The sequence below is a fragment of the Triticum aestivum genome, chromosome 6B (assembly GCF_018294505.1).
Source record: "Triticum aestivum cultivar Chinese Spring chromosome 6B, IWGSC CS RefSeq v2.1, whole genome shotgun sequence".
In the NCBI taxonomy this organism is placed as follows: Eukaryota; Viridiplantae; Streptophyta; class Magnoliopsida; order Poales; family Poaceae; genus Triticum; species Triticum aestivum.
This window is the reverse complement of record NC_057810.1, coordinates 282,085,817-282,108,027: the sequence shown is the minus strand read 5'-3', so window position 1 is coordinate 282,108,027 and position 22,211 is coordinate 282,085,817. Positions and strand designations below refer to the sequence as shown.

Sequence of the window (22,211 nt, the reverse complement as noted above, 5' to 3'; positions counted from 1 at the left end):
TGATATGGACTACGTTACAAAGTTCCTCCTGGAGCTGTTCGGCTGGAGGAGGAAGAGGGAACTAGTCATCTGTCTTGCCTCGTATGTGTGTGGGGGGGAGTGTGTTCTACTGATCGGGCGACCGAGCTAAGCCCCCTACACGGAGGGGCACCGAGGGGTCTTATAGGCTGCCCCCCGGGGTTACAATTGTAATGTTATAGGAGCGTGGGGCCCTGGTGTCATCATCTGGGAGCCGGAGGTGGGGGCCGTCGGGTTCGCCGGGTCCGTCGGGTGCGGGTATGACTGGCAGCCCGGCACTGTGGCACGTCGCATCCCACATCGCGGGGCGGCTGGCGCCGCACAACTATAGGGTTGCATCGCCTGGACACCACCCGCCCCGGGCGTGGGTGCAGGACGCATTGTAGCCACGCCCCGCCTGGGCCAGCATAAAGGGAGGAGTGTTGTAGCCATGCTTGCTTGTGGTCGGGAGTTGTCTTCTTGTGGCCAGCCGGCATGCGCTAGCCGGCTGAGCCGGGTTGCGGTACCCGGCCGACCCACGCTGGGGAGCCGGCAGGTTGATGGCCAAGTTGAGGGGCCTAGCTTGGCCCTGATGTTTTAAAAAGGGATTCGGGTTCCGTTGCCTGCCCGGTAGTCACCCACCGACACTCGGCCTGATCAATTTTTTTGCTCCAAGACAGAGCATCACGTTTGGAAACATGGAATATGTTGCGAATGTCTACAGCGAACTTGCATTCTCAAGCTGGGTGTCAGAATAGTCCGAGGACTCCACGGACGCAGATGCACTGATCTCAGATTCAATCAGGATCAGGATCATGGCACAAAGCGCTCATCAGATCCAGCTTTACGTTCGGAGACGTACATTATCTTGCTGTGCCAGACGTCAAGTTCAGGCGGCGAAACTGTCAAAGTCATGTCAGATGGAACCTTGGCTAAACTTCGGCTAAATCCTACCTCATGTCAAGATATGGGTTAGGCCGACAAGGTACTTCTGAACGAGATGTTAGATCGGATTCAGAGCCTTGCTGTCTTATATGATCGGAACTCGGTCTACGATCAAATCTGGGAGAAATCTGGAAAGGGTGGAGTTTTCAAACCACCCTCCACTCATCTAGTCACTATTGTTGAAGACTTAACCAATGTTCTAGCATATGCATCCAACAAGGATGCCAACATGGACGTGAGTCGATGAGTCAACGGACGCTGAAGCACCTCCCGCCACTACTAATATTAGGAAGTGGCAGCTGATGTAGGGCAAAACCCTAGGTGGCCCCATGTTCACGGATTGCAGGTGGATTCGATGAGTAACATGTAGAACACGAGGGGAAAACATGAAGAAATCAAAGGGGAAAATACTCTATTGGACAAGACCGACACCAAGTACTCCTCAAGTCACAAGCAATACATGGGATGCATCAAGATCGAAGAACAACAAGGGTAGTTCATCCAAATCTATAGGAGAGTTGGTTCTTGGTGATTCATTTGGGGAATCCTTCTCCCTTATGAGGTCTTGATGACTCACTTGGGGAATCCTTCTCCACAAGTGGAGATCTTGTACTGCAATGGAGTCTTCTCTCTCAAGAGGAATCCTACAAGGGAGATACATGAGCTAAGATTTAACAACTAGATCTAATCTTAGGGCATATATAGGTCCAAGGCATGAAGCGGTAAGTGGGGGCAAAATGGTAATACATGGGCAAAGCCCAACAGCTGCACGCTGGCAGCCCCGCGTGCATGGGGTAATCGGAGCCCGTGCGCACGGGCTATCAAAAGAGCTGGTGACTTAGTCCGTGCATACGGGGGTCTACCGTTGGCATGGGATCCTATGTGCACAGGGTCCAGGGGCCCGTGCGCACGGGGTACGTATCCGAAGGCCTCACAGTATGCAGCCTTCTCGCGGAAACCCGTCGGTACTTGCGGAACCTCGCCTTCTTCTTGACGGTTCCTTCTCCGCTTCCAAGCTTCCCTCTTGGATGGTGTAGTCGTTCTCTTCCACATGAACTCCTCCTCGCCATGTGTGAAGCTCCGAGAACACCTATGCATGCACACGAGAGGAGTGTCAAGTAGTATACCATCCTCAAAGGGGTCAGGTGAACAAGTGTAAATGGGATGATTCACCTTTATGTGAAGTAGATGTGGCATGTGTCACTTGCCAAACAAACTCTTGACATGGTGACGTCCATAGGATGCTCCGCATCATCCCCTCCCCAGTTAATTAGGGGGTGGGCCCCATTGTTCAGTTGCTGGGGCCGCCCAGTCAGCTCAGTTGACCATAGTCAGCATGTTCAAATGGGCCCCTAGGACCCACTAGTAGTGGCCCAGGGGTGGACCCCAGGTGATTCCACGTGGGTGGTGGTGCCGGAGATGCTCCGATGAGTCAATCTCGCGATAGAGGGGCTCTTCCGTCGTCGGAAAATGGTTAGGGGGGTTGTCTGGACCCGTAGCTAGGGGCTATCGGTCGTAGGCGTCGAGCCGCATCAAACTGCGGCGGTGGCTGGAAACGACAACACTAAGCGGCAAGGGCAGCGGCCGGAGTCGGGCGCCATGGCAAACGGTGCTAGGTTCGTCATAGGGTTGCATTCGTGCCCGCGTTGTGTTCCTACGGGCTTCAGGAGCTCGACTAAGAGCTCAGACGCGAGTTGCGGCAACAGTGGCTGTGGCGGTGATGAAGCAGGGTGGCGGCGAGCTACGGCTACGACGACGAGCGAGCTAGAGGACGGATTCGAAGGGGAAAACATAGGGGTTGGAGGCGCAGCTCACCGAGGGAGCTCACGGTGGCTCGTTGAGTGATCTGGAGCGCAGTACGGTGCCGAAGTCGAGGGAGATGGCCGGTGGCGATCCGAGGAGGATGACGACGCGGTCTGGCACTGGTGTGGCTCCGTCCTTCAGCTTGTGGGCGAGGGAGACGAAGCAGATGCCTATCGATCTCCTGGACAGGCCGGGGCGGCGAGATGCGGCAGGTGGCTCTGCGGGCGTGCGAGCGGAGGCGACGACAGCGGCAGCCATGGCGGAGAGAAAGAGAGAGGCGTGAGGGGGAGTGGATCTAGGTAGCTAGGGTTCCAGGGGACGCGGTTCGACCTTATCGCGTGGGCGGCGCGGTGGATGGCCGCCACAGCGATGGACGAGGCAGTGGTTGGCATCGGCGGTAGCCACGACCTCCTGCCCCCGGTACCAGAGGTAGACGACTCGGGGGCAGGCTTGGCCACCTGGTGGGCTAAAGCCTGGGGCAGGGGGCTCTCTTCCCTTTTTTGTTTTTGTTTCCTGTTTCTAATTCTTTTTAAAACAAAATAGCTTTACAAAATATAAAACTTGCACCTAAATTATTACTCCCTCCGTCCCATAATATAAGACGTTTTTTGACACTACACCAGTGTCAAAAAACATCCTATATTATGGGACGGAGGGAGTATTATATATTAGGCCACTGCCACAAAAGTTTGGCACTTATTTAAATTAGTTTAGAATTTTTATAATTTAAAAAGCATTTAAATTATTGTTTTCCCCTCTATTTTATTTGTTTTAGGGCACTTAACCATTTTATTAAATGTTGGTTTCACCACCGTAATTATCTATGGATTATTTGCCATATTAAGAACATTTAAATTTTCATGTTTGTGAATTTTTTATTTCACTTATTATTTGAATTTGAATTCAAAGTGGAAATTGAAATGAGAAATGGAACCAAAGGGAATCAACACACTGTTTAGCAAAATGATTTAGCTTAATCACAGGGGTTAGTGTAGCTCAAAATACAGGGGTGTTACACCGTTTCTGTTGTTTCGGCTAATCGCAAACAGTTCATCCGAGTGAACTGTATGCCGTATATCGCACGCATCTTGATCTGGCTGACTGTTTCTGTTGGTTTGACTCATCGCAAGCAGTTTGTATGGATCAACTATACGCATTGCACACGTGCCTCAAATTTGAATCATGATTAATGTCTTCGCCGTCGCACACAGTTCGTATTATTGGTGAAGGTTTTATTACGATATTGTTTGCGATTCATGCGTCGTGCACAGTTTGGTCGAAGGGTCTCTAATACATATGTCGCGTTAGCAGCATCCTGCAATAGTGCTAGTATCCGCTATGTTCTGAGATTGATGTTGCTATGACTTTGCTATGCTTAATGCTTGTATGTAGGGCCCGAGTGCCATGATTTCAGATCCGAACTTATTATGTTTTCAATATATTTGATTTTTCTTATCATATCTGTAATTTATATGCACCTATTATTGTTCTGCATCGTAGACCCCAAGGTGACAGTAATGGGAATACTCTCCGGGAATGATTGTACTTTGAGGAGTTCATGTATTCACTATGTGTTAATGCTTTGTTCCGGTTCTCTATTAAAAGTAGCGCTTTAGTTACCATTAAATTTCCATTAGAACCCTGCTGCCATGGGAGAGTAGAACAAAAGATGTCATACAAGTTCTTATTGCAAGCATGTATAACTATATATGGAATATATGCCTACATACATCATGAATTAGAGCTATTGTGTATCGCTCTAGGTTGTGACTGTTACATGATGAATGCCATCCAAATATCCATTGTTACTTCATGCCTACTGTTTCTCATAATATTGCCGGATTAGTGAAAGGTCCCTAATGTTGATTATTTAGGCGATATGTATTATTAAGATAGGATGGATCTGAAAGATTTGTTTGTCTATACGTGTTATATCAATGTTGTTAATCTATTTTTCCCTTTTTGTTAATTCAAGTCCTTAAGAATTAAGTAAAAATCAAGCCCTTAAGATGATGCTCTTCAATTTATGCACATACGTTAGTCCCAGATTTAGAGAAAATGTGCGTTACAATGGTCTGCATATCAGATACTCCCTACATTCCATAATATAGTGCGTATATAAGTTCTTTGATAGATAAAAGTCAAAGTTTCTATATTCTAACCGAATTTATAAAGGGAAAGTTAACACAAAAATATCAAATAAATACAATATGAAAATATGTCTCATGATGCGAACCAAACTGTGGTTGGATGGTTAGGAGGATAGTGGTATCATCAACCCACCAGGGTTCAAGTCCTGGTACTTGCATTCATCCTGGATTTATTTTATAATTTTCGGTGATGCGCGTTTAGTGGGAGAAGACGTTCACGTTGATTACGAGGCGTCTACGGTGACTTCTTAAAATCTTAATTATATGCTTGCTCAGCCTCTCGGAGGTGCTCATAAGGGTAGGATGTGTGTGTGCGCGCTCATATTGATAAGTGTATGCACGTGCATATGAATGCTTGCATCTGTATTGTGTTCAAAAGAAATATGTCTCATGACGTGTATAATGACATTTATTTGGTATTTTAAATGCATATTTTTTAGTAAAACTGATCAAAGTTTGTAAGTTTGACTTTTCGAAAAATCTTTAGGCACTGCATTATGGAACAGAGGGAGTATTGATCATGCCCATAAGTGTACACAAACCATTTTATGTGTTTTCGATTTTAGAATGTTGAATGCAATAACACTTGGCACCTTTAGATTTTGTTCAACAAATCCCAGTGAGGTAGTGCCACGGCTAAGGATCAAACACCTTATACACAAGCATTTTCCAAAAATGTAAGATACCGCAAAGTGCTCGTGTGCTACATTACTGGTATTTTACACAATCTTCCTTATTATCCCTTATAAACAATACATCTCATGCCTTGCCGGATTGGCTACTTTCTCTAGAGTGAAATTACTTCTAGTGTTTTAGTGTAACTATATTGGAGAGAAACATGATGACATCTTAGTAATCCAGTAAGGTATTTGATGGGCTCCCCTCTGGTAAAGAGTTGCTTCATGGCATTATGAATTATCTATATATAAATTATAGAGTACTTTCCATCTGGTCAAAATAGCGGCCCATTCATTACTAATTTGTAAATAAATTCATGTTTTTTATTGGAGCAATTTCCTTTCCTTAAGATAAGAATTTCTAAGCAAACTAAAATGGCATGTTTCTTTTTAAAATCAGAATAATAGTGCATCCAACAGAGAAAGGTGTCTGCATATCCCTCTGAGAGCAAACAAATGATATGAGTTAAGTATGGCTTATTGATCAATAGATCCACGTACACAAGAATATCACATAAGTGGATCTACCTTGTTCCTTGGTTTTTGTTTGGCGTGTGGACTTCGTATTCCTTGGTGACACACACATGGCCAGATTCACTTGGCAAGCCACACTTCTTTTTTGACCAGGAAGCCACACTTCTTTGCTGCGGGATTCTTGTGACAAGAGGGTTATGTTCCATTAGATACCCGGGTTGTTATTGGTGGAATATACGAGTGCTCAACGGGATTTTATTTATGCAAAATAAAATTCAAACAAAATTTGTTCTTTAAAAGTATTTTAGATAGAAAAAATTTACATTTACGGCACCCAGTTATTTAACGAACAATCCCAATTATGGATTGAAGAAACAATACTCCATCCTTTCCGGTTTATAAAGCTCATCTCGAAATATTTGTTTTTTCCATTTATAAGTCTCAATTCTACTACTCTCTCCCGTTTGGTGTATAAGTCATCTTACGAAAACCAAATAATCCCAAAACACTTGAACGCGGTGCATTAACTTTCGCCTTGTTTCTTGTTTCTTGACATAAATAAAGGAATCAACCAATAAGAGATGTGGGGCGTGTATGACTTCAATGACTTGAGACTTTCAGACACGACATGCAGTGATCAGTTTATTGCATGCAATGCTATTAATTAACAAATAACCATTAAAATCTCTCTTTTTTCCTTCGCCTTTGTCACGGTGCACAACCTAAGATTATTTATACACCTAGACGAAGGGATTAGTACTTAGGTTGCTTGTAACGGATAGTATCATACACTAGTATCATGCATATGATACTAGTGTATGATACTACCTTCTTAATGCATAGTATTATATACTAGTATCATGTAATACTTTATACATATACTTCCTCCGTCCGGGTTTATTAGGCCCGTGAGCCACCAAAAGTTGTCCGCATTTGTTAGGCCCGCTGCACTAATTGCGGGTCTTTTATCTCCTCAATCCCTTTCTTCCCGCATCGATAGATGGATGGTAGCGCGAATGCTTCGCTCATTGGGTGTACATGCACGAGCTAGCCAATGCATGCGTGCGGTTAGTTAGCAAGGATAATTAATAGGAGCAATAAGCAGTAAATATAGGAGATTTATTTCCTCGATCCTCTACTAGTGTGCTTCTCCTTGGTCCTTGTGACGTGGCTTTGGGCCCAATAAACCCGAACGGATGGAGTAGTAGCATCACATTTATTATGATATGATATCATGATATAATACTTAAGCATCTTTTTCATCATCTATGACACCTCATCAAAATAGCATAGTTGGCATGCATGATACAGCCACAATGGAGAGTACCATACACATATCCCTAGACTATGTTACTACCTTCATAGTGGGTAGTAACATAAGTGGGGTAACATGTAAAGCTTCATTTATTATGTTGTAGACTCATATTGCATTGGAAGATGTGATGTTATATTAACTAGCTAAGTTACTCAAACTATCTCTCTCCTCAGTAATTCACTGCCACATAAGCAAATTTACTGAGTTGGACTTGATGTTACTGCTGAAGTTACTCCCACTGTGGCTAGTCTGATACTCCCATTACGACCATCCCATCACATGTTCAGATTTCAAAGTGTATTAAATCACTGCATGCAAGGATGAAGAAAAAAATCGGCAATGCATGTGGAAGTTCTTGGTCATTAAGTAGCAATGCATGCATGTGGTGTAATTAATGCATTGATATACACAAAATTTTGAGAAAAACTAGAGTACTAATTAAGTACTTTTGCAAATTACGGAATTAATTCCATCATTCATCATCTCCCTTGATTGAAGAGATTTTCAAATTAATCCTAACTTCATTAGTGCTAACGCCATTCGTGAGCTTCCTCGGCGGGGAGCTCGCTTTACTTGGTCTAATCATCAGGCTAACCCTATTAGATCCATGCTGGATCGTGTTTTCCTTGGTCCCAGGTGGGATGCCCTGTTCCCTAGGTCTTATCTTCTCGCTAAATGCATTGTCGGGTCTGATCATACCCCCTTGATTCTTGACGATGGTTCCATCTGCAATAGACCTCTGGCTAGATTTCAGTTTGATGCTTTTTGGCTGTCGGTTGACGGCTTTGTCGATATGGTCGCTGCGAAAATTTCCCACTCCCTTTCCTCCAACCTCCGCTCCTTTGGCCCTCTGGATGACTGGCATTCTTGCTCCTATTCCCTTCGCAAATTTATTAGAGGGTGGTCGCGTAACCGTGCGGCGGAGGATCGACGCTCCAAAGCCTTTCTTGAAAATCAGATCCTGGAGCTGGATCGTACTGCTGACTCTATTGGGCTCTCTGACGATGGATGGGCCGTTCGTTATAATCTGGAGGCTGCACTTTTGCAGCTGCACCATCAGGCTGAGATTTACTGGCGCCAGAGCGGCACTCTTAATTGGACACTCAAAGGGGACGCTCCTACTGCATATTTTTTTGCGATTGCGAACGGTAGGCGTAGGCGCTGTGTCATTAACAGTTTGATGATTAATGGTCTGCGCTCCTCTGATCAGTCGGTGATTCTAGCTCATGTAGTGGATTTCTTCTCGTCTTTGTTAGGGGCTAAACCTCAATCGGGCTTGTCCATTTCCCCCCACCTTTGGAGTTCTGGTCTTAAAATTTCCCCCGAGGAGAATGCCTCCTTGATGATCCCGCTCTCTGATCAGGAAATCTGGGACGTGGTTAATTCTGCTAACCCCAATGCAGCATCTGGGCCAGATGGCTTTTCCATTCCTTTCTTTCGGAGATTTTGGCCCTAGTTGAAGCAGTTGGTGTGTAGCGTTATTTAGGGTTTCTGTCTTGGGACTGTCCATATCTCTCGTCTGAATTACGCTGTAATATCCCTGATTCCGAAGGTCAAGGGTGCTGATGTTATTTCTCAATTTCGGCCTATAGCGTTGATTAACAACTTTGCCAAATTCCCTTCCAAAGGCTTTGCGAATCGGCTGTCCCCGGTTGCGCATAGAGTTATTAGCCCCTTTCAATCTGCTTTTATCAAAGGGCGATTCATTCTAGATGGCATTCTTTCCCTTCATGAGATTGTTCACGACCTTCACGCGCGGAAAGCTAAAGCGGTTATTCTTAAGTTAGACTTTGAAAAAGCGTATGACTCAGTCAGTTGGCCTTTCCTCAAGCAGGTCCTTCTTGCCAAAGGGTTCGACGGTGCTTATGTCCATCGTATCATGCAGTTGGTCTCGGGTGGCCATACTGTTGTTGTTGTGAATGGCGTTATTAGTAATTTCTTTGCGAATGGCAGGGGCCTTCGCCAAGGGGATCCAGCCTCCCCGGCTCTCTTTAACTTTGTGGCCGACGCCTTCTCTTGCATGCTCTCCAAGGCGGCCCGTTGTGGGCACATTACCCCCGTGATCTCCCATCTTCTGCGGGAAGGTGTCTCCCATCTGCAATACGCTGATGATACAATCATATTGGTGGAGTTGGATAATGCCTGTATTGCCAATCTTAAATTCATCTTGCTGTGTTTCGAAGTTGTTTCGGGTCTGAAGATCAGTTTCGCCAAGAGTGAGGTTCTGGTGACGGGTGTGGACGGGGTGGAAGCCTTGCGGGTTGCCAGGCTCCTTAATTGCGCTTTAGGTTCTTTCCCTTTCAAGTATTTAGGACTTCCTATCTCTCCTGGTATCCTTCATGTGAAGGACTTCGCTCCGGTGGTTGCTAAAGTAGGAAACAGGGTGCTCCCATGGAGGGGTATATATAATACCAATGCAGGCAAAGTGGCTTTAATCAATTCTTGCCTGTCTTCTCTCCCTATGTTTCTTATGGGCTTCTATCTTCTCACGAATGGCGTGCATTCTGGCTTCGACAAACATAGGGGTGGCTTCTACTGGAATTCAGCTGATAACAAAAGAAAATATAAGCTGGTTAAGTGGCAACTGATGCGTAGGCCTAAAAACCTTGGGGGGTTAGGCATTATTAACACTCGGGTGATGAACATGTGTTTGCTCATCAAGTGGTGGTGGAAAATTATGACTGTGGGGGCCGGGTCGCTGTGGTTTTCGATTCTTAAGGCCAAATATTTCCCCCACTCTGATCCTATGTTTGCTCCCGCGTGGCGTGGTTCTCAGTTCCGGAAAGCTCTTGTTAAAGTTAGGCCGATTTTTTTGGAGCATGTCAAGTTTTCTGTGGGGAATGGATCTGCTGTTTGTTTTTGGTTGGATTGGTGGTCTGGGGATGCCCCACTTGCCGTGAGCTTTCCGATTCTGTTTTCTTATTGTCCCAATCCGCAGATCTCCATCGCGGAGCTGGCTGCTAATAATTGGGATTTGGCTTTCCGTCGGGCTCTGTCTCCTGAAGAGTTGGAAGATTGGCAAAGCCTCTCTGCCCTCTTCCCCGTGCTCTCGGAGTCGGCTGACTCGGTGTTTTGGCCACTTTCGGCCTCTGGTAAAATTTTCTGTTAAGTCGTTGTATTCTAGACTCATTGGTGGTACCCCCTCGGCTAGATTCTCTTGTGTCTGGAAATCAAGGGTTCCTCCGAAAATTAAGATTTTTCTCTGGCAGGCCTTTCGTGGTCGCCTCCCTACTGCTGATCAGATTAAAAAACGCAATGGGCCGGGCTCTGAATTCTGTAACCTGTGTGGGGCCTTGGAAAATTCCGACCACATCTTTTTCAACTGTGTACTTGCCAAATTAGTTTGGTCTTGCGTCAAATCTTGGCTTCGGGTTTCTTGGAATCCCTCCTCTTTTTCTGATATTAGAACTCTAGCTAAAACTTTGGTCGGGGTCACCAAGAGGGTATTTTGGGTTGGCTTGGGAGCCTTATGCTGGGCCTTATGGAATATTAGAAACAAATTTACTATTGAGCTTACCTTCCCATCTAAACCTGCTGATGTTCTATTCAAATCATGTATATTCTTGCAGTAGTGGAGATCATTGACTAAGGAGCCTGATCGGGACGCCCTGGACCTGCTCATCAACAAAATTCGGGCTTCGGCTTCTCAGATATCCGGGACGAACCATGCCGTATAATTTGGTGCTGTCGTTTGCGGACATTTGGTCTTTCTCCTCCCCGGCCTGCGCGCTGTGTATGGCAGTTGCCTGTATCATGCTTGCTTAGGTTTCTCTTAAACTCCTCTGTGTGGTTATGATTTCCTGTGAACCTGTGGTATCCGTGACGCTGCCTGGTGGCTTTATCTATAAAGTCGGGCCTTGGCCTTTTCTCTAAAAAAAAATCCTATGACCGGAAAGGAGGGAGTGTACATACTTTAAATTAAAGAACTTGCGCTTACATATCAAAAGTCACTTGGTTGTCGTACTGTCTAGGAACAATAATACAAAGATCTTAATTCAAACAACTGAATGCTGTTTTTAGGTAAGTGGATAGCTATTAAAGCGCCTCTTTGGTTCAAAGGAGAAGTAGAGGGGAAAAGGTAGGAATAGATATATACTTTTTGTGATAGTACAATTCATGCATTTTGTTCAAATGAATGGGGCAAAGGAAAAAGGGAGGAAATTTCCTTTGATCTCAGTTTCAAAGAAAACCCAGGAATGCTAACATTCACTTGGACTTTCTTTTTTCAAATTTTTATGCACGAAAAACAAGACCAAGATCTGTAGTGGTATATTGAGAATCTAACAATACATTTTCATGTCGTTTGACTTTAATTTGGCCATGTTTATCAGGATTTTTGAGTTTTTTCAATTCATGTGAACCAAAGAACCCAAGTTGATAGAATTCATGTGTTTTTGAAATCCTGTGAACCAAGGAACCAAACAACCCAAGTTGACAGAATTCATGCGTTTTTTGTTATAATTTCTACAGTTTTCCATATGGATTGTTCAAGATTAAGCAAGCCTGTGCGGTGGCACAGGTTGATGACTAGTATCTGAACATGAGAAACAAAAGGAAGAATATAAGGTGCTAGCCTCTCACCTCAACTGCAAAATCAGTTATGAGACACAAGACATAACCGAAACAATAACTGATGTAGACAACGATACATATCAGAAACAATCCTGATGCGGACATGCTATTTAACAAGATCCGAAATGGTATGCAATAATTCCCACGGAAATCCTTCGAGATGCGACGTTAAGGAAGAAAGCTAATTAAAACACATAACCTTTCTAACGTGCCGGCTGCAGGGTCCAGCGGCCGTGATTAGAACGGTGACGGGCGGCCACCGGCTGTGCCTGGGTTCCATCTGCAGCCGGCGGCTTCCGGCGGGAGCTGCACGTTGCCGAGGAGGTTCGGTGGCAGCCCTTCGAAGAGGCTTGGATCCACGTCTCCGCCGGCCATCTGAGATGCTTGCTGCCCCGCAGCCAGCATCCCGGTGCTGTCTGCCTGCCCTTGCGCTGCAAGCAACTCGTCTTCCTCCAACGGCAATCGCTCGTAGACAGCGTTCGCGAAGGAAGCTGCCATTATCACCACCGGCCCCGCGGCGGTCAGCGAGCCGACAACGGTGCCGCCGACCACCTGCCCCTTCCCGCCGGCAAGGTAGACGGTGAGCCCCGTGGCTTCCGGTGGTGCTGGAGGGGGTAGGAAGGAGCCAGACAGTGAGAGTATCTCGAACCGGCCGTGGAGGGCGACAACCGCGCCCTGCGAGGCAGGCTGCCGCAGCGTGACGTTGGTCACGGTGCCCGCGCCGCTCAGCACGCAGACCCCGCGTTGCCGGCGGCGGGCGAACGCCGTGATGCTCTCGGAGATGTCGCACCCGCCCGCGACCTCCATGACGTGCGTCCGGAGTGTGTTAGCGCTGTCCCGCGTAATGATGATTGGAGGCTTCGGCTTGTTCTTGGACCCGGCCGGGCGGCCCCTCGGTCGGCGCGATCCGTTCTCGCCTCCATCCTGAAGGCCGCCACCTGAAGGGGAAATCAGAGCAAGCTCACCGCCGCTGCCGTGGCCGTTGCCACTGTTCTCGTCATCCTCGTGGCCGTGCTTGGTGCCGTGGCCGCCAAACGGAGAGCCGCCGCCATGGTCGTCCTCCGACTTGAGATGCAGCTGCTGCTGCTGGAGATGGTGATGGAAATCACGGGTATTGAACGGTGGAGGAAGATGGTGACCGTGGATGGATGCAGTAACCGGATCCATGCTCCCGACCTAGCTAGCTAGGTTATCCTTTCTTGCTCAGCTCTCTCTCGTTTCTCTTGCTTTTTTCTTTATTTCGCCTCTATCTTATCTACAAACAAACCTCAAGTGTGGCAAGGGACGACGAAACCTACGAGATGGAACAGTGGCAACGAAAGCAAAGGTGGAGTAAATAAGTGGGAGAAGAGGGAGGAGAAGAACTGGCAAATTATTAGCAAGGAAAGCTGTGGTTGGATTGGAGTATGATATTGCGGCAGGGAAAAGATGTAAAGGAACGGCGGTCTGCCCCCTTTCCTTCACTCTCCCCCCACTTTGTCGTTTGATGATTAAAATAAAATAATGATATGAAGGAGAGAGAAAGAGGACACGACCACCACCGCGCGTCCACTACTACCCCTCACCAGACAAAAAAATGGAAGAGAGAGAGAGGGCCAGAGAGAGAGAGAGTTGACCTACAATTTCTACCCTCCCTCGCTCTTTTGGATGTTTGGGCTAGCTTCTCGGGAAATTCGTTTGTATCCAACACGATCGAGTGTGTGTTTAGGGCATCTCTTTATATACAATCTTGTTCAGAAAAATGTTTATGCCATCACAAACAAGTTACACAACCAAACAACTTTTTTGATAAAGGAAATATATTAAATATAGCGGAGATACCAATTACACCCGGTCTCTGCAACAACGCAATATCGTAAAGACATTACAAACGCACACAGCCAAAAGACAATAAAAAAGAAAAAGAAAAGAAAAAGAATGATCCTACAGCAGCGATCAATTCCTCGTAGCTGCAGCACGAACCACCACCTAGACAACACCCGAAATCCTAATTCTCCTAAAACGAAGCTTCCAAGAAGGAAACGGTGCAGAACCACCGTCATCGCCTGATCCTAGATCTTAGGTGTTCATCCTGGAGAAGATTCGCGCTCTCAAAACAATGCCTTTAACAAGGTCACCGTCATGCACAACCATTAAGGCCAAACCTTGGGTTTTCACCCCGAAAGCTAAGACTCTGTACTCCGCCTGTGTTGCCGCCCCCACTTGTCGATGTCGCTGCCACGAGTCACAAATCACCAAGCAAAGTTCTTATCGCTGCGAAGACTCGATCCGCTATTACAAGACCTCAGACCTCAGCCACCATGGCGTTCTCTGTCACTGTCTTCACCATGGAAATCGAAATACCGACGTGTCCCATACTGTCAGCCGACAAAGAAGCTTCGCGTCACACCCTCCTTAAGCCACTTGGGCTGAAATAGGGGCGCACACGACCGAATCTCATCCGATCTAAAAATCTACAGGCGTTAAGCATCCAATGAAGATCTCCAGCGGAGCATTCAGGAACTCGTCAATGGCCAGATCCATGAAGGTCGGCAACCGGCAGAACACCATCTTAGAGCAAAAAGAACCGAAGGACCGCGCCACCCACCGGTCCCATAAGGGGCGACAGAATAATTATGCTTGCTCTCTAATTATCCAATAAGGGTTGATTAATTTACATACTCAGTCTTTAGTCTCTCCCCATTTATTTTATGCTACATCATCAGTTGATTGTCCTACCTGACAAATTTTATTAATAATTATGTTACATGTATTGAATATGCCCTTAGTGGTCGTGCCGCTGACTCTCTATTCTCCATGATCAAAACTTAGAGCATCTTCAACGGACGCCGAACGCGGTGCGCGCAAAAAACAGATTTAGCGCGCGCCCATCGCCTGGTTTGGCGTGGCGCGCTGCGCTCGCTCCAGCAGCCGCGCTAAAATGCAGCGCGCGCGCGCCGCTCCAGCAGCGCGCTAAAATGCAGCACGCGCGACTAGAAATGTAGGCATTTTTGAAAGCAGAAATTAAAAAAAAAACTAGATAGATTGCATAGATTAACGATACAAAGGTATTTTACATCCGAAACATAGATTGCATAAAATAAAAACGACAAACGATAAACATAGATTGCATTAATAAAAAAATCTACTCTAAGTCGCTATCATCATCACCACTATCATCCTCGACGGTGTTGTCCGAGGTAGTTAGCCAGATGTCCAGCCACCGCTCATCGTTCGGCGTGAAGAACGACCGCCCACCTGCTGCAACGAGGTCGGACTGCGCATTCGCCAACGCCTTCCGCCGACGCCTGTCCAACCGCGTTGCGCGGCGCCTTCGCGTGTCCTCCTCGCGGCGCCTTGCCCAATAGGCCTGCTCGTAGGCGACGTCCTCCGGGTGGCGCTGGCGCCAGTCCGCCATGACCCGCTTGTCCTCCTGGGCGACGAGGAGGCGGCGTTGCCGCTAGGCGTGCTCCGCACGGTCTTCGGCCGTGTTCAGACAAGGCAGGGGGGCGAGGTTGAGCGCTTGCTCGAGCGTGTACACATCTTGGAAGTTCATCTGGCCGCGCGGTCGGCCTAGGCGCCACGCCGCCGCGTTGTACGTGCGGGCGGCCTGTCGCGCCGTCCCGTACGTGCCGAGGGCGAGCCGGAGTTCGCCGGAGCGTATCTCCGCGGTGTAGCTGCCGTTGGGCCGCAGGCGGACGCCGCGGTAGCCGGACGCTCCTCGGCGGCGCGGCGGCACAGCGGCGCGTCGGTGGCGGGGCGCTGGAGCGGCGCGTGGCAGAGAGAGAGAGAGGAAGAGGGGAAGAGATATGTGTGGAGAAGGCGCGTGGCGCGCGCGGTACTTTTATAGGCGCGCGAAGCGGCGCGCCAAATCTTGCGCGCGAGCTGGTGGCTTTTCGCGCGCGCGCAAACGGTTCCCGCGGCCGCTTGTTTCCCGTGGCCGCTGGAGCGCGGCAAACCGCCCCGCGCGTGCTAAAAGCTGGGTTTACCGCGCGCGCGTCGTTTGGGGCGTCTGTTGGAGATGCTCTTAGTGTCTTACCTAATTTGTAAACAAAAATATGTCTGTGTCACTGGTATATCCTCTGCTTTCAAATATAAAAGATATTGACAGATCAAATTAAACAGAAGCAGTACTTGGCTTTCACAAATACCTCATCCAAAGTTTATTTAGGGTGTGACTCTAAGAATATAAGCGTAGTGTGTGGCCTGCAATTACATTCGTTGATCCATATTAAAGATTAAAGAGACCGACATGCCTAATAGTTGGTTCCAAGCTTTGTCTCTCCTCCAAGAAAAGGCGGCTAGGGTTTCTGCCTCCCGTCGGCAGCGCCGCCAATCTGCCAAGTCTCCTGTGGCCTTAGGGCCAAGGGTGCGTGGTGGATCCTGGTCCTTGTCGGCGGGAGGGCTTTGTTTTTAGGTGCTTCTTCATGTTTTGTGACGGTTTGTGTCCTGCTCAGAAAGATGAGACGACAGTGGCTTCTTGAAGATGTAATAAGGTTCTCCTTGCCTAGCCTCCGTCCCGGTTGTGTGTTTAGCATCGTCAGAAGGTGCGTGGAGGTGTGTCACCGGCGGATCTCACGGGATTCGGTCGTTGGTTGTTTTTCATGGATCCGCTCAGATCTGATCTTTGTTCGTCTTTGTTCATGTGTTTTTAGGTTGGGTCCTTCCGATCTAAGTTTCTTTTCATCGAAGACGGTTGCTGTTCTGGGCGTTGGTCCTATGGGGCCTTAGCACGTCGACTTCCTGACTGTCTACTACAACAAGTTATGTCCAGCTCTGACGAGGGAGGGGCGATGACGGCTGCATGCCTTCGACTCTTCAATGCTTATATTCGTCTCTAGGTGGTCTATGAATCTAGATGTAATTTTTATTATTTCTTGTGTTTGTTGAACTGTCACGATTGAAGATGAATACAGCGTCTAAAAAAATTAAGGAGACCGAGTGAGTGCGTGAGTGAGAGGATCAAACGGGCATTGGGCACGTTGCGTGGGACATGGAGCTGCTTCCGTATGATGTGCTCGAGGTGCAAGCTGCTAGTGCAACTGGACTGTTGAAAGTTAAAAGTTGAAACTCAAACACACTCCCACTTATCTCTTCGATCATTTTTAATTCCATTTCCAAAACCCATCGATATACTTCTATAAAACCTGGCAGCCAATCTGACAAGGCTTCTTCCGGGACAACACTTGGAACAAATTAAGGCTCGCCGATCAAGGCCCACCACACAACCAAGAGTCATTTTCATGCAGCGTGTAGTATGCGGTTGCTCAATGATGGCATGAAAGCGACTAAGTAGAGTTGGATGGGGCAGGGGATATTCCAAGACATGACCTGAACTATCATGGCAAGGCCAGAGCCTGGAGCTGCCTAGCTTTTGTCCCCCGCCTAAACTTCGTTAGCTCCTTGTGGGCACTTGTGCACGCAGGAAGAACAGAAATGTGGCCGGAGTTGTTGCCTGTGCAAGCTAGCTTTGTGGCCGATCGTGCTGGCGTGCCTTTGGCATCCAGACAGCCTGGTTCTGGGAAATCTAACCCTAACTAATTAATGATAGAGTCTGCTCGCTCGCTGTTGATTGCGCGCGCGGGGACCGTTGTATTGTACTAGTCGTTGTGGCCTCCCACTCCTCCCCGCACAAGGAGCACTCGCCATTGGCCCGCGTATCGCTGCCTGATTGGTCCGGCGTGAGACTCTACTGTTGTTTATATAAGACTAGCCACAACGGAAATAACTTCAGTAGTAACATCGAGTCCAACTCAACAAATTTGCTTATGTGGCAGTGAGTTAATTAATGAGGAGAGAGAAGTAATTACAGTAACCTAGCTAGTTACTGTAACATCACATGTCCCAATGCACTATGAGTTTATAACCTAATAAATGAACCTTTGCATGTTACCACACTTATGTTACTACCCACTATGAAGGTAATAACATAGTATAGGAATATGTGTATATTACTAGTGTATGTTACTCACTATTGTGGCCGGTCTAATCCTCTCCCGCCCGCGAGCTCGACAATTTAGGTGCCATTATTAGTCGTTGGATAATTAGCAGTAAACAATGTGTGCATGCTGAGACGACTTTTACGGTAAGAAAGGTAGCATGCCCCCGGCCCAGCTCATCTCTCGATGATGTTGTCGCGTGCTATAGATCCATAGTTTGGACTGTGCATTAAGTGTTACTACCAACCAGGTTTTGTTCACATGCACTAGCCGACGCCGATGCCAACGCCGACGCTGTCCACATTCACGCGGATCGTTGGACTTGTGCTGAATATTTATGTACAAGAATTGTTATACACATTGCGCACAAACTTGAGATGCATGCTGCGCTTTAGTGTTAGAACTTTTTTTTAAGTACCCAATGACGTATCATATTTTTATGACGCCAATATCCATCACACGTGTGGCATAATAGGCATTCGTCCACACACCATGTGTGGCATGAACGGGGGGCGGCCCACACGGGTTGTGTGTGTGCAAACAGTAGTATTGCCCACACGTGTGGGCGCAGCTATTTCGTGCCACACGGCCAACAAGTACTACTCATCCCCATCCCGCGCGTGTGGCACGAAACAAATATGCCCACATGTCCCAGCGCAGCTACAATAGGTACCCGCGGGATGACGATTTAATTGCCATCCGGGATGGCAGATGTAGTTATCCGGGATGGCAAATATGGTTGTAAAAGCATGGCAACTCTCTCTGTTTTGGTTAACTATAGTTGTCATGTCTAATTTTTGGTAGTTGCCGCGTGTAATCAAACCATAGTTGCCATGTGTGATTCACTACTTGTCACATATGGTCAAACAATAGTTGCCATGCGTGTTTACCTAGTTGCCACGTTTGGTTAATCACAGTTGACATGTATGTTTACCTGATTGTCACGTACGCGCCACTGTAGTTGCCGTCTAGCAAATGAATCATAGTTGTCATGTGTGTTTACCTAGTTGCCATGTACACGTAACTACAGTTGCCATCCAACAACGTACGACTGTCGTGTGGGCGAAAAGCAGTTCGCCCCACACGCGCGTGGACTAAATGATGGTTGTGGGCAGAAACTAGTGTGCCCACACAGCGCACCTGGCAAACGCGTGCTGTGGGGCGTGTGGGCGACCTCTCTAATGCCCACACACCGGCCTTGTCCTACGTGGCACGCGAAAATTGCCTCAGTGTGTCAAAATTCGTGCAAACTTAACTGGACGGGGATCCAGGCGTGTGGGCAAGTTGTAATGTTGCCACACGTGTGGGCGTTAGTGTTTTCGTATTTTTATAAAAGGCAGAAAGTTATTTACAAGAGCAGCTCTGAAGGTTCCAAAGAAGTTGGACAAGGCTCGACGCCGCTTCCTCTGGGCACAGGATCAGGAACTCGTGGGAGGGAGCTGCAAAGTGAATTGGAGTCGAGTTTTCTCCCCGTTGGATCACGACATCGTGGACATGTAGAAATTCAGCCGTGCACTCCGCCTTAGATGGTTGTGGCATGCCTGGCAACATCAAGACCAGCCATGGGTTGGGACTGAACCACCATGTGATGATTCAAACGGAATGCTCTTCAACGCGGCAACCACGGTAACCTTGGGCAATGGTAAAACGACGAGCTTCTAGCACCATTGTTGGCTGGGTGCAACCCCTGAAGACGTGCTCCCCCCGCGCTGTTCAAACACTCCACAAGGAAAAATCGCTCGGTTGCACAGACGCTTGTAGATGACAAATGGATCGCAGACCTAGCCCACAGGAGCACGGAAGGCCTAATGCAGGATGTGCTACACCTACATAGGCTTCTGCAGCAAAGTCAGGTGGCCATCCACAGTGAAACTAAAGACCAGAGTAGATGGGATTTTGAGAGGTCTAGAAACTACACCTCAAGATCAGCGTACCTCCTGCAGTTCCAGGGATCGAAGAAAGACCAGTTTGGAGAGGTCATCTAGCAATCTTGGGCACCAGCAGAAATCAAGATCTTTGCATGGTTGCTGCATCAAGATCGCTTATGGTGCTATGATCGCCTGTAGCGTCACGAGTGGGAGAACAAGTACTTCTGCCAGCATTGCATGAGAACTTGGAAAGCTCTGATCACCTCTTCTGGCGCTGCAACTTCTCTCGCTCGGTGTGGAGCACAATGGCAACCTGGCATGGCTGGTCTGCACTTCGTCAAAATTCATGGTCGGACAACAAGAATGCAATGGAGGCTATGAAGGCCATCATTCAGAACACTGAAACAACACAAGTAAGGGATCAAGTTGATTGCCATGCTCATACCCTGGGAGATATGGCAGGAGAGAAATTGTTGCATCTTCAGAGGCAAGACTGCAAATGAGAGGGGTGTGCAACAAGAGATTATGCGGGCATTCACACTTTGGAGGTAAGCTGGAGTAAAATGCATTGAGAGCCCCTTCAGGGAACCACCGTGAGAATATCAACATGAGGGATGGCCTACGGGCATGTTTTTCTTTCTCCTTCTCTTATTTTTCTCCTTGATCTTCGGATCATCCACCTCTGTAATGCTTTTTCCATTGCTCTCTGCTATCAATCATGAAATGCCAGCAAGGTTGGGTCTTTAAAAAGAAGAGCACTAGCATGATGCGAACATCTCTTAGGGTAACCGAAACACCTGCTCCTACATCCTAGGTACATGAAACTACTCTCTCACAAAAGGATCTAAAGCACCAACACCACCCAGTGCTACCTTACTCCAATTATCAATCTCGTAGAGTATCTCCATCTTGAGTTGAGGCGTCGTTTTTTGTCTCGAGATGTTGTTGAACACTCTTGCGTTCCACTGTTTCCAGAGAGCCCAAGCAATTTCAATGGCTATGGAGTCGAACCCTCTCCGTATCTTCCCGTTGAACTGTCGCTGTTGTAGTAGCCACCAGTCAGTGAATGTTGCATCCATGGATGGGCCTTGAATGTTGATACCTAGTGCTAGGAAGCAAGAATGCCACACTTCTCTTGCATAAACGCAGTGGGCGAGGATATGGTGAATGTTGTCTTCATCTTGAAGACAAGTGTGGCAAGGCGCTGGGGCATCCTGTAAGCCTTGGTGGGCCCGTCGATCAGACGCCCATAAGCGGTATTGGGTATATAGCCACATGAATTTTTGCATTTATGTGGCTCCCAACTACGTCAAATGCAGGCGACCGTGGTGGACCGAATGTGTCCCATACAGAGTCTCTTGTATGTAGATGCGGCGCAGACTCATCACAAGGCCACTCAAAATGGTCCGACATTTCGGTGTTCCTGTCAACCGTGGCGATGGCTTGGTAGAGCTCATAGACTTGCGTGTGTGGTCAGAAAGGATAACTCGCCCTGGTCTGCCCAAACATTATCGATGAGCGTGTGTTGGACAATTTTTCTGTTGCGGTTTCTGGTACTAACAGACTACAATAGTAGAGGGGCAATGTCCGCTACCGCTACTCTGTGGATCCATCGGTCTTTCTATAGCACTTTCGATCCTTCACCCACTATGATCTTGACAAAGCTATCAAAAACCCCTCAAGCTTTCTTTTCCATCATCATGTCCAGGCCTTGCTCAGGCCTATTTGGGTCGGATCTTCTCAGCTACTCCCATTGTATTCGAAGCGTGATGCTTGTAAGCTCATGTTATTAATCCCGAGGCCTCCGAAGCAAGTCGGATGGAAAATCATATCCCAGGCGATGAGGCATTGACCGCCGTTGATCTTGTCCTTCCCTACCCAGAAGAGGGACCACATCCATTTGTTGATGTCCTCAGTAACCTAGGCCGGGAGTCAAGAACTAGTAACTGATGAATCGGTCTGGCTATGATCACTGACTTGACAAGGATTAGCCTTCCTGGTCACTGAATGAATCCACGCTGCCACGCTGGAATGAAGTTCCTGACCTGGTCGATGAGGGGCTGCCAGTCCGCTTTGGTTAGCTTGTTTATCGCAAGTTGAAGACCTAGGTAGCGGCAGGGAAAGCATCCGAGCTTGCATTGCAGCATCACCTCCACTCTTTGTTTATCCAGCTCGTTTTGCCTGATGAGGACCACGTTAGACTTGATGTAGTTGACCCATAATCCAGAGGCTTCACCAAAGATGTCAAAAGTTGTTATAACAAAACTAAGATATTGCGACGAAGGTATGATGAATAGGGCAAGATCATCAGCATATATTGATAGCCTTTGGGTGGCAGAGATCCCACTGAACGAGCTTAGTACTCCATCGTCGATTGCCTCGTTGATTACGTAGGTGAGGGAGTCCATTGCGATGACGAAGAGTAGGGGGGATATCAAATCCCCTGCCTCAGACCTTTGGCGTGGTGGAAGCGCTTCCTAGGACACCGTTGA

At 47.6% G+C, this 22,211-nt stretch overlaps 1 protein-coding gene across 1 annotated transcript; it reads right to left on the bottom strand.

The window, feature by feature from the left end:
- Positions 1-11,976: 11,976 nt before the first annotated feature.
- On the bottom strand, positions 11,977-13,419 carry LOC123134088 (AT-hook motif nuclear-localized protein 24). Its single transcript, XM_044553430.1, has one exon. It carries the CDS (start codon positions 13,098-13,100, stop codon positions 12,171-12,173), a length of 930 nt encoding a protein of 309 aa, XP_044409365.1. The 5' UTR covers positions 13,101-13,419; the 3' UTR covers positions 11,977-12,170.
- Between the last annotated feature and the right edge of the window lie 8,792 nt (positions 13,420-22,211).

Bases quoted from the DNA above. Each gene is read 5' to 3' on its own strand.
- LOC123134088 (XM_044553430.1), bottom strand. From the start codon at position 13,100: ATGGATCCGGTTACTGCATCCATCCACGGTCACCATCTTCCTCCACCG.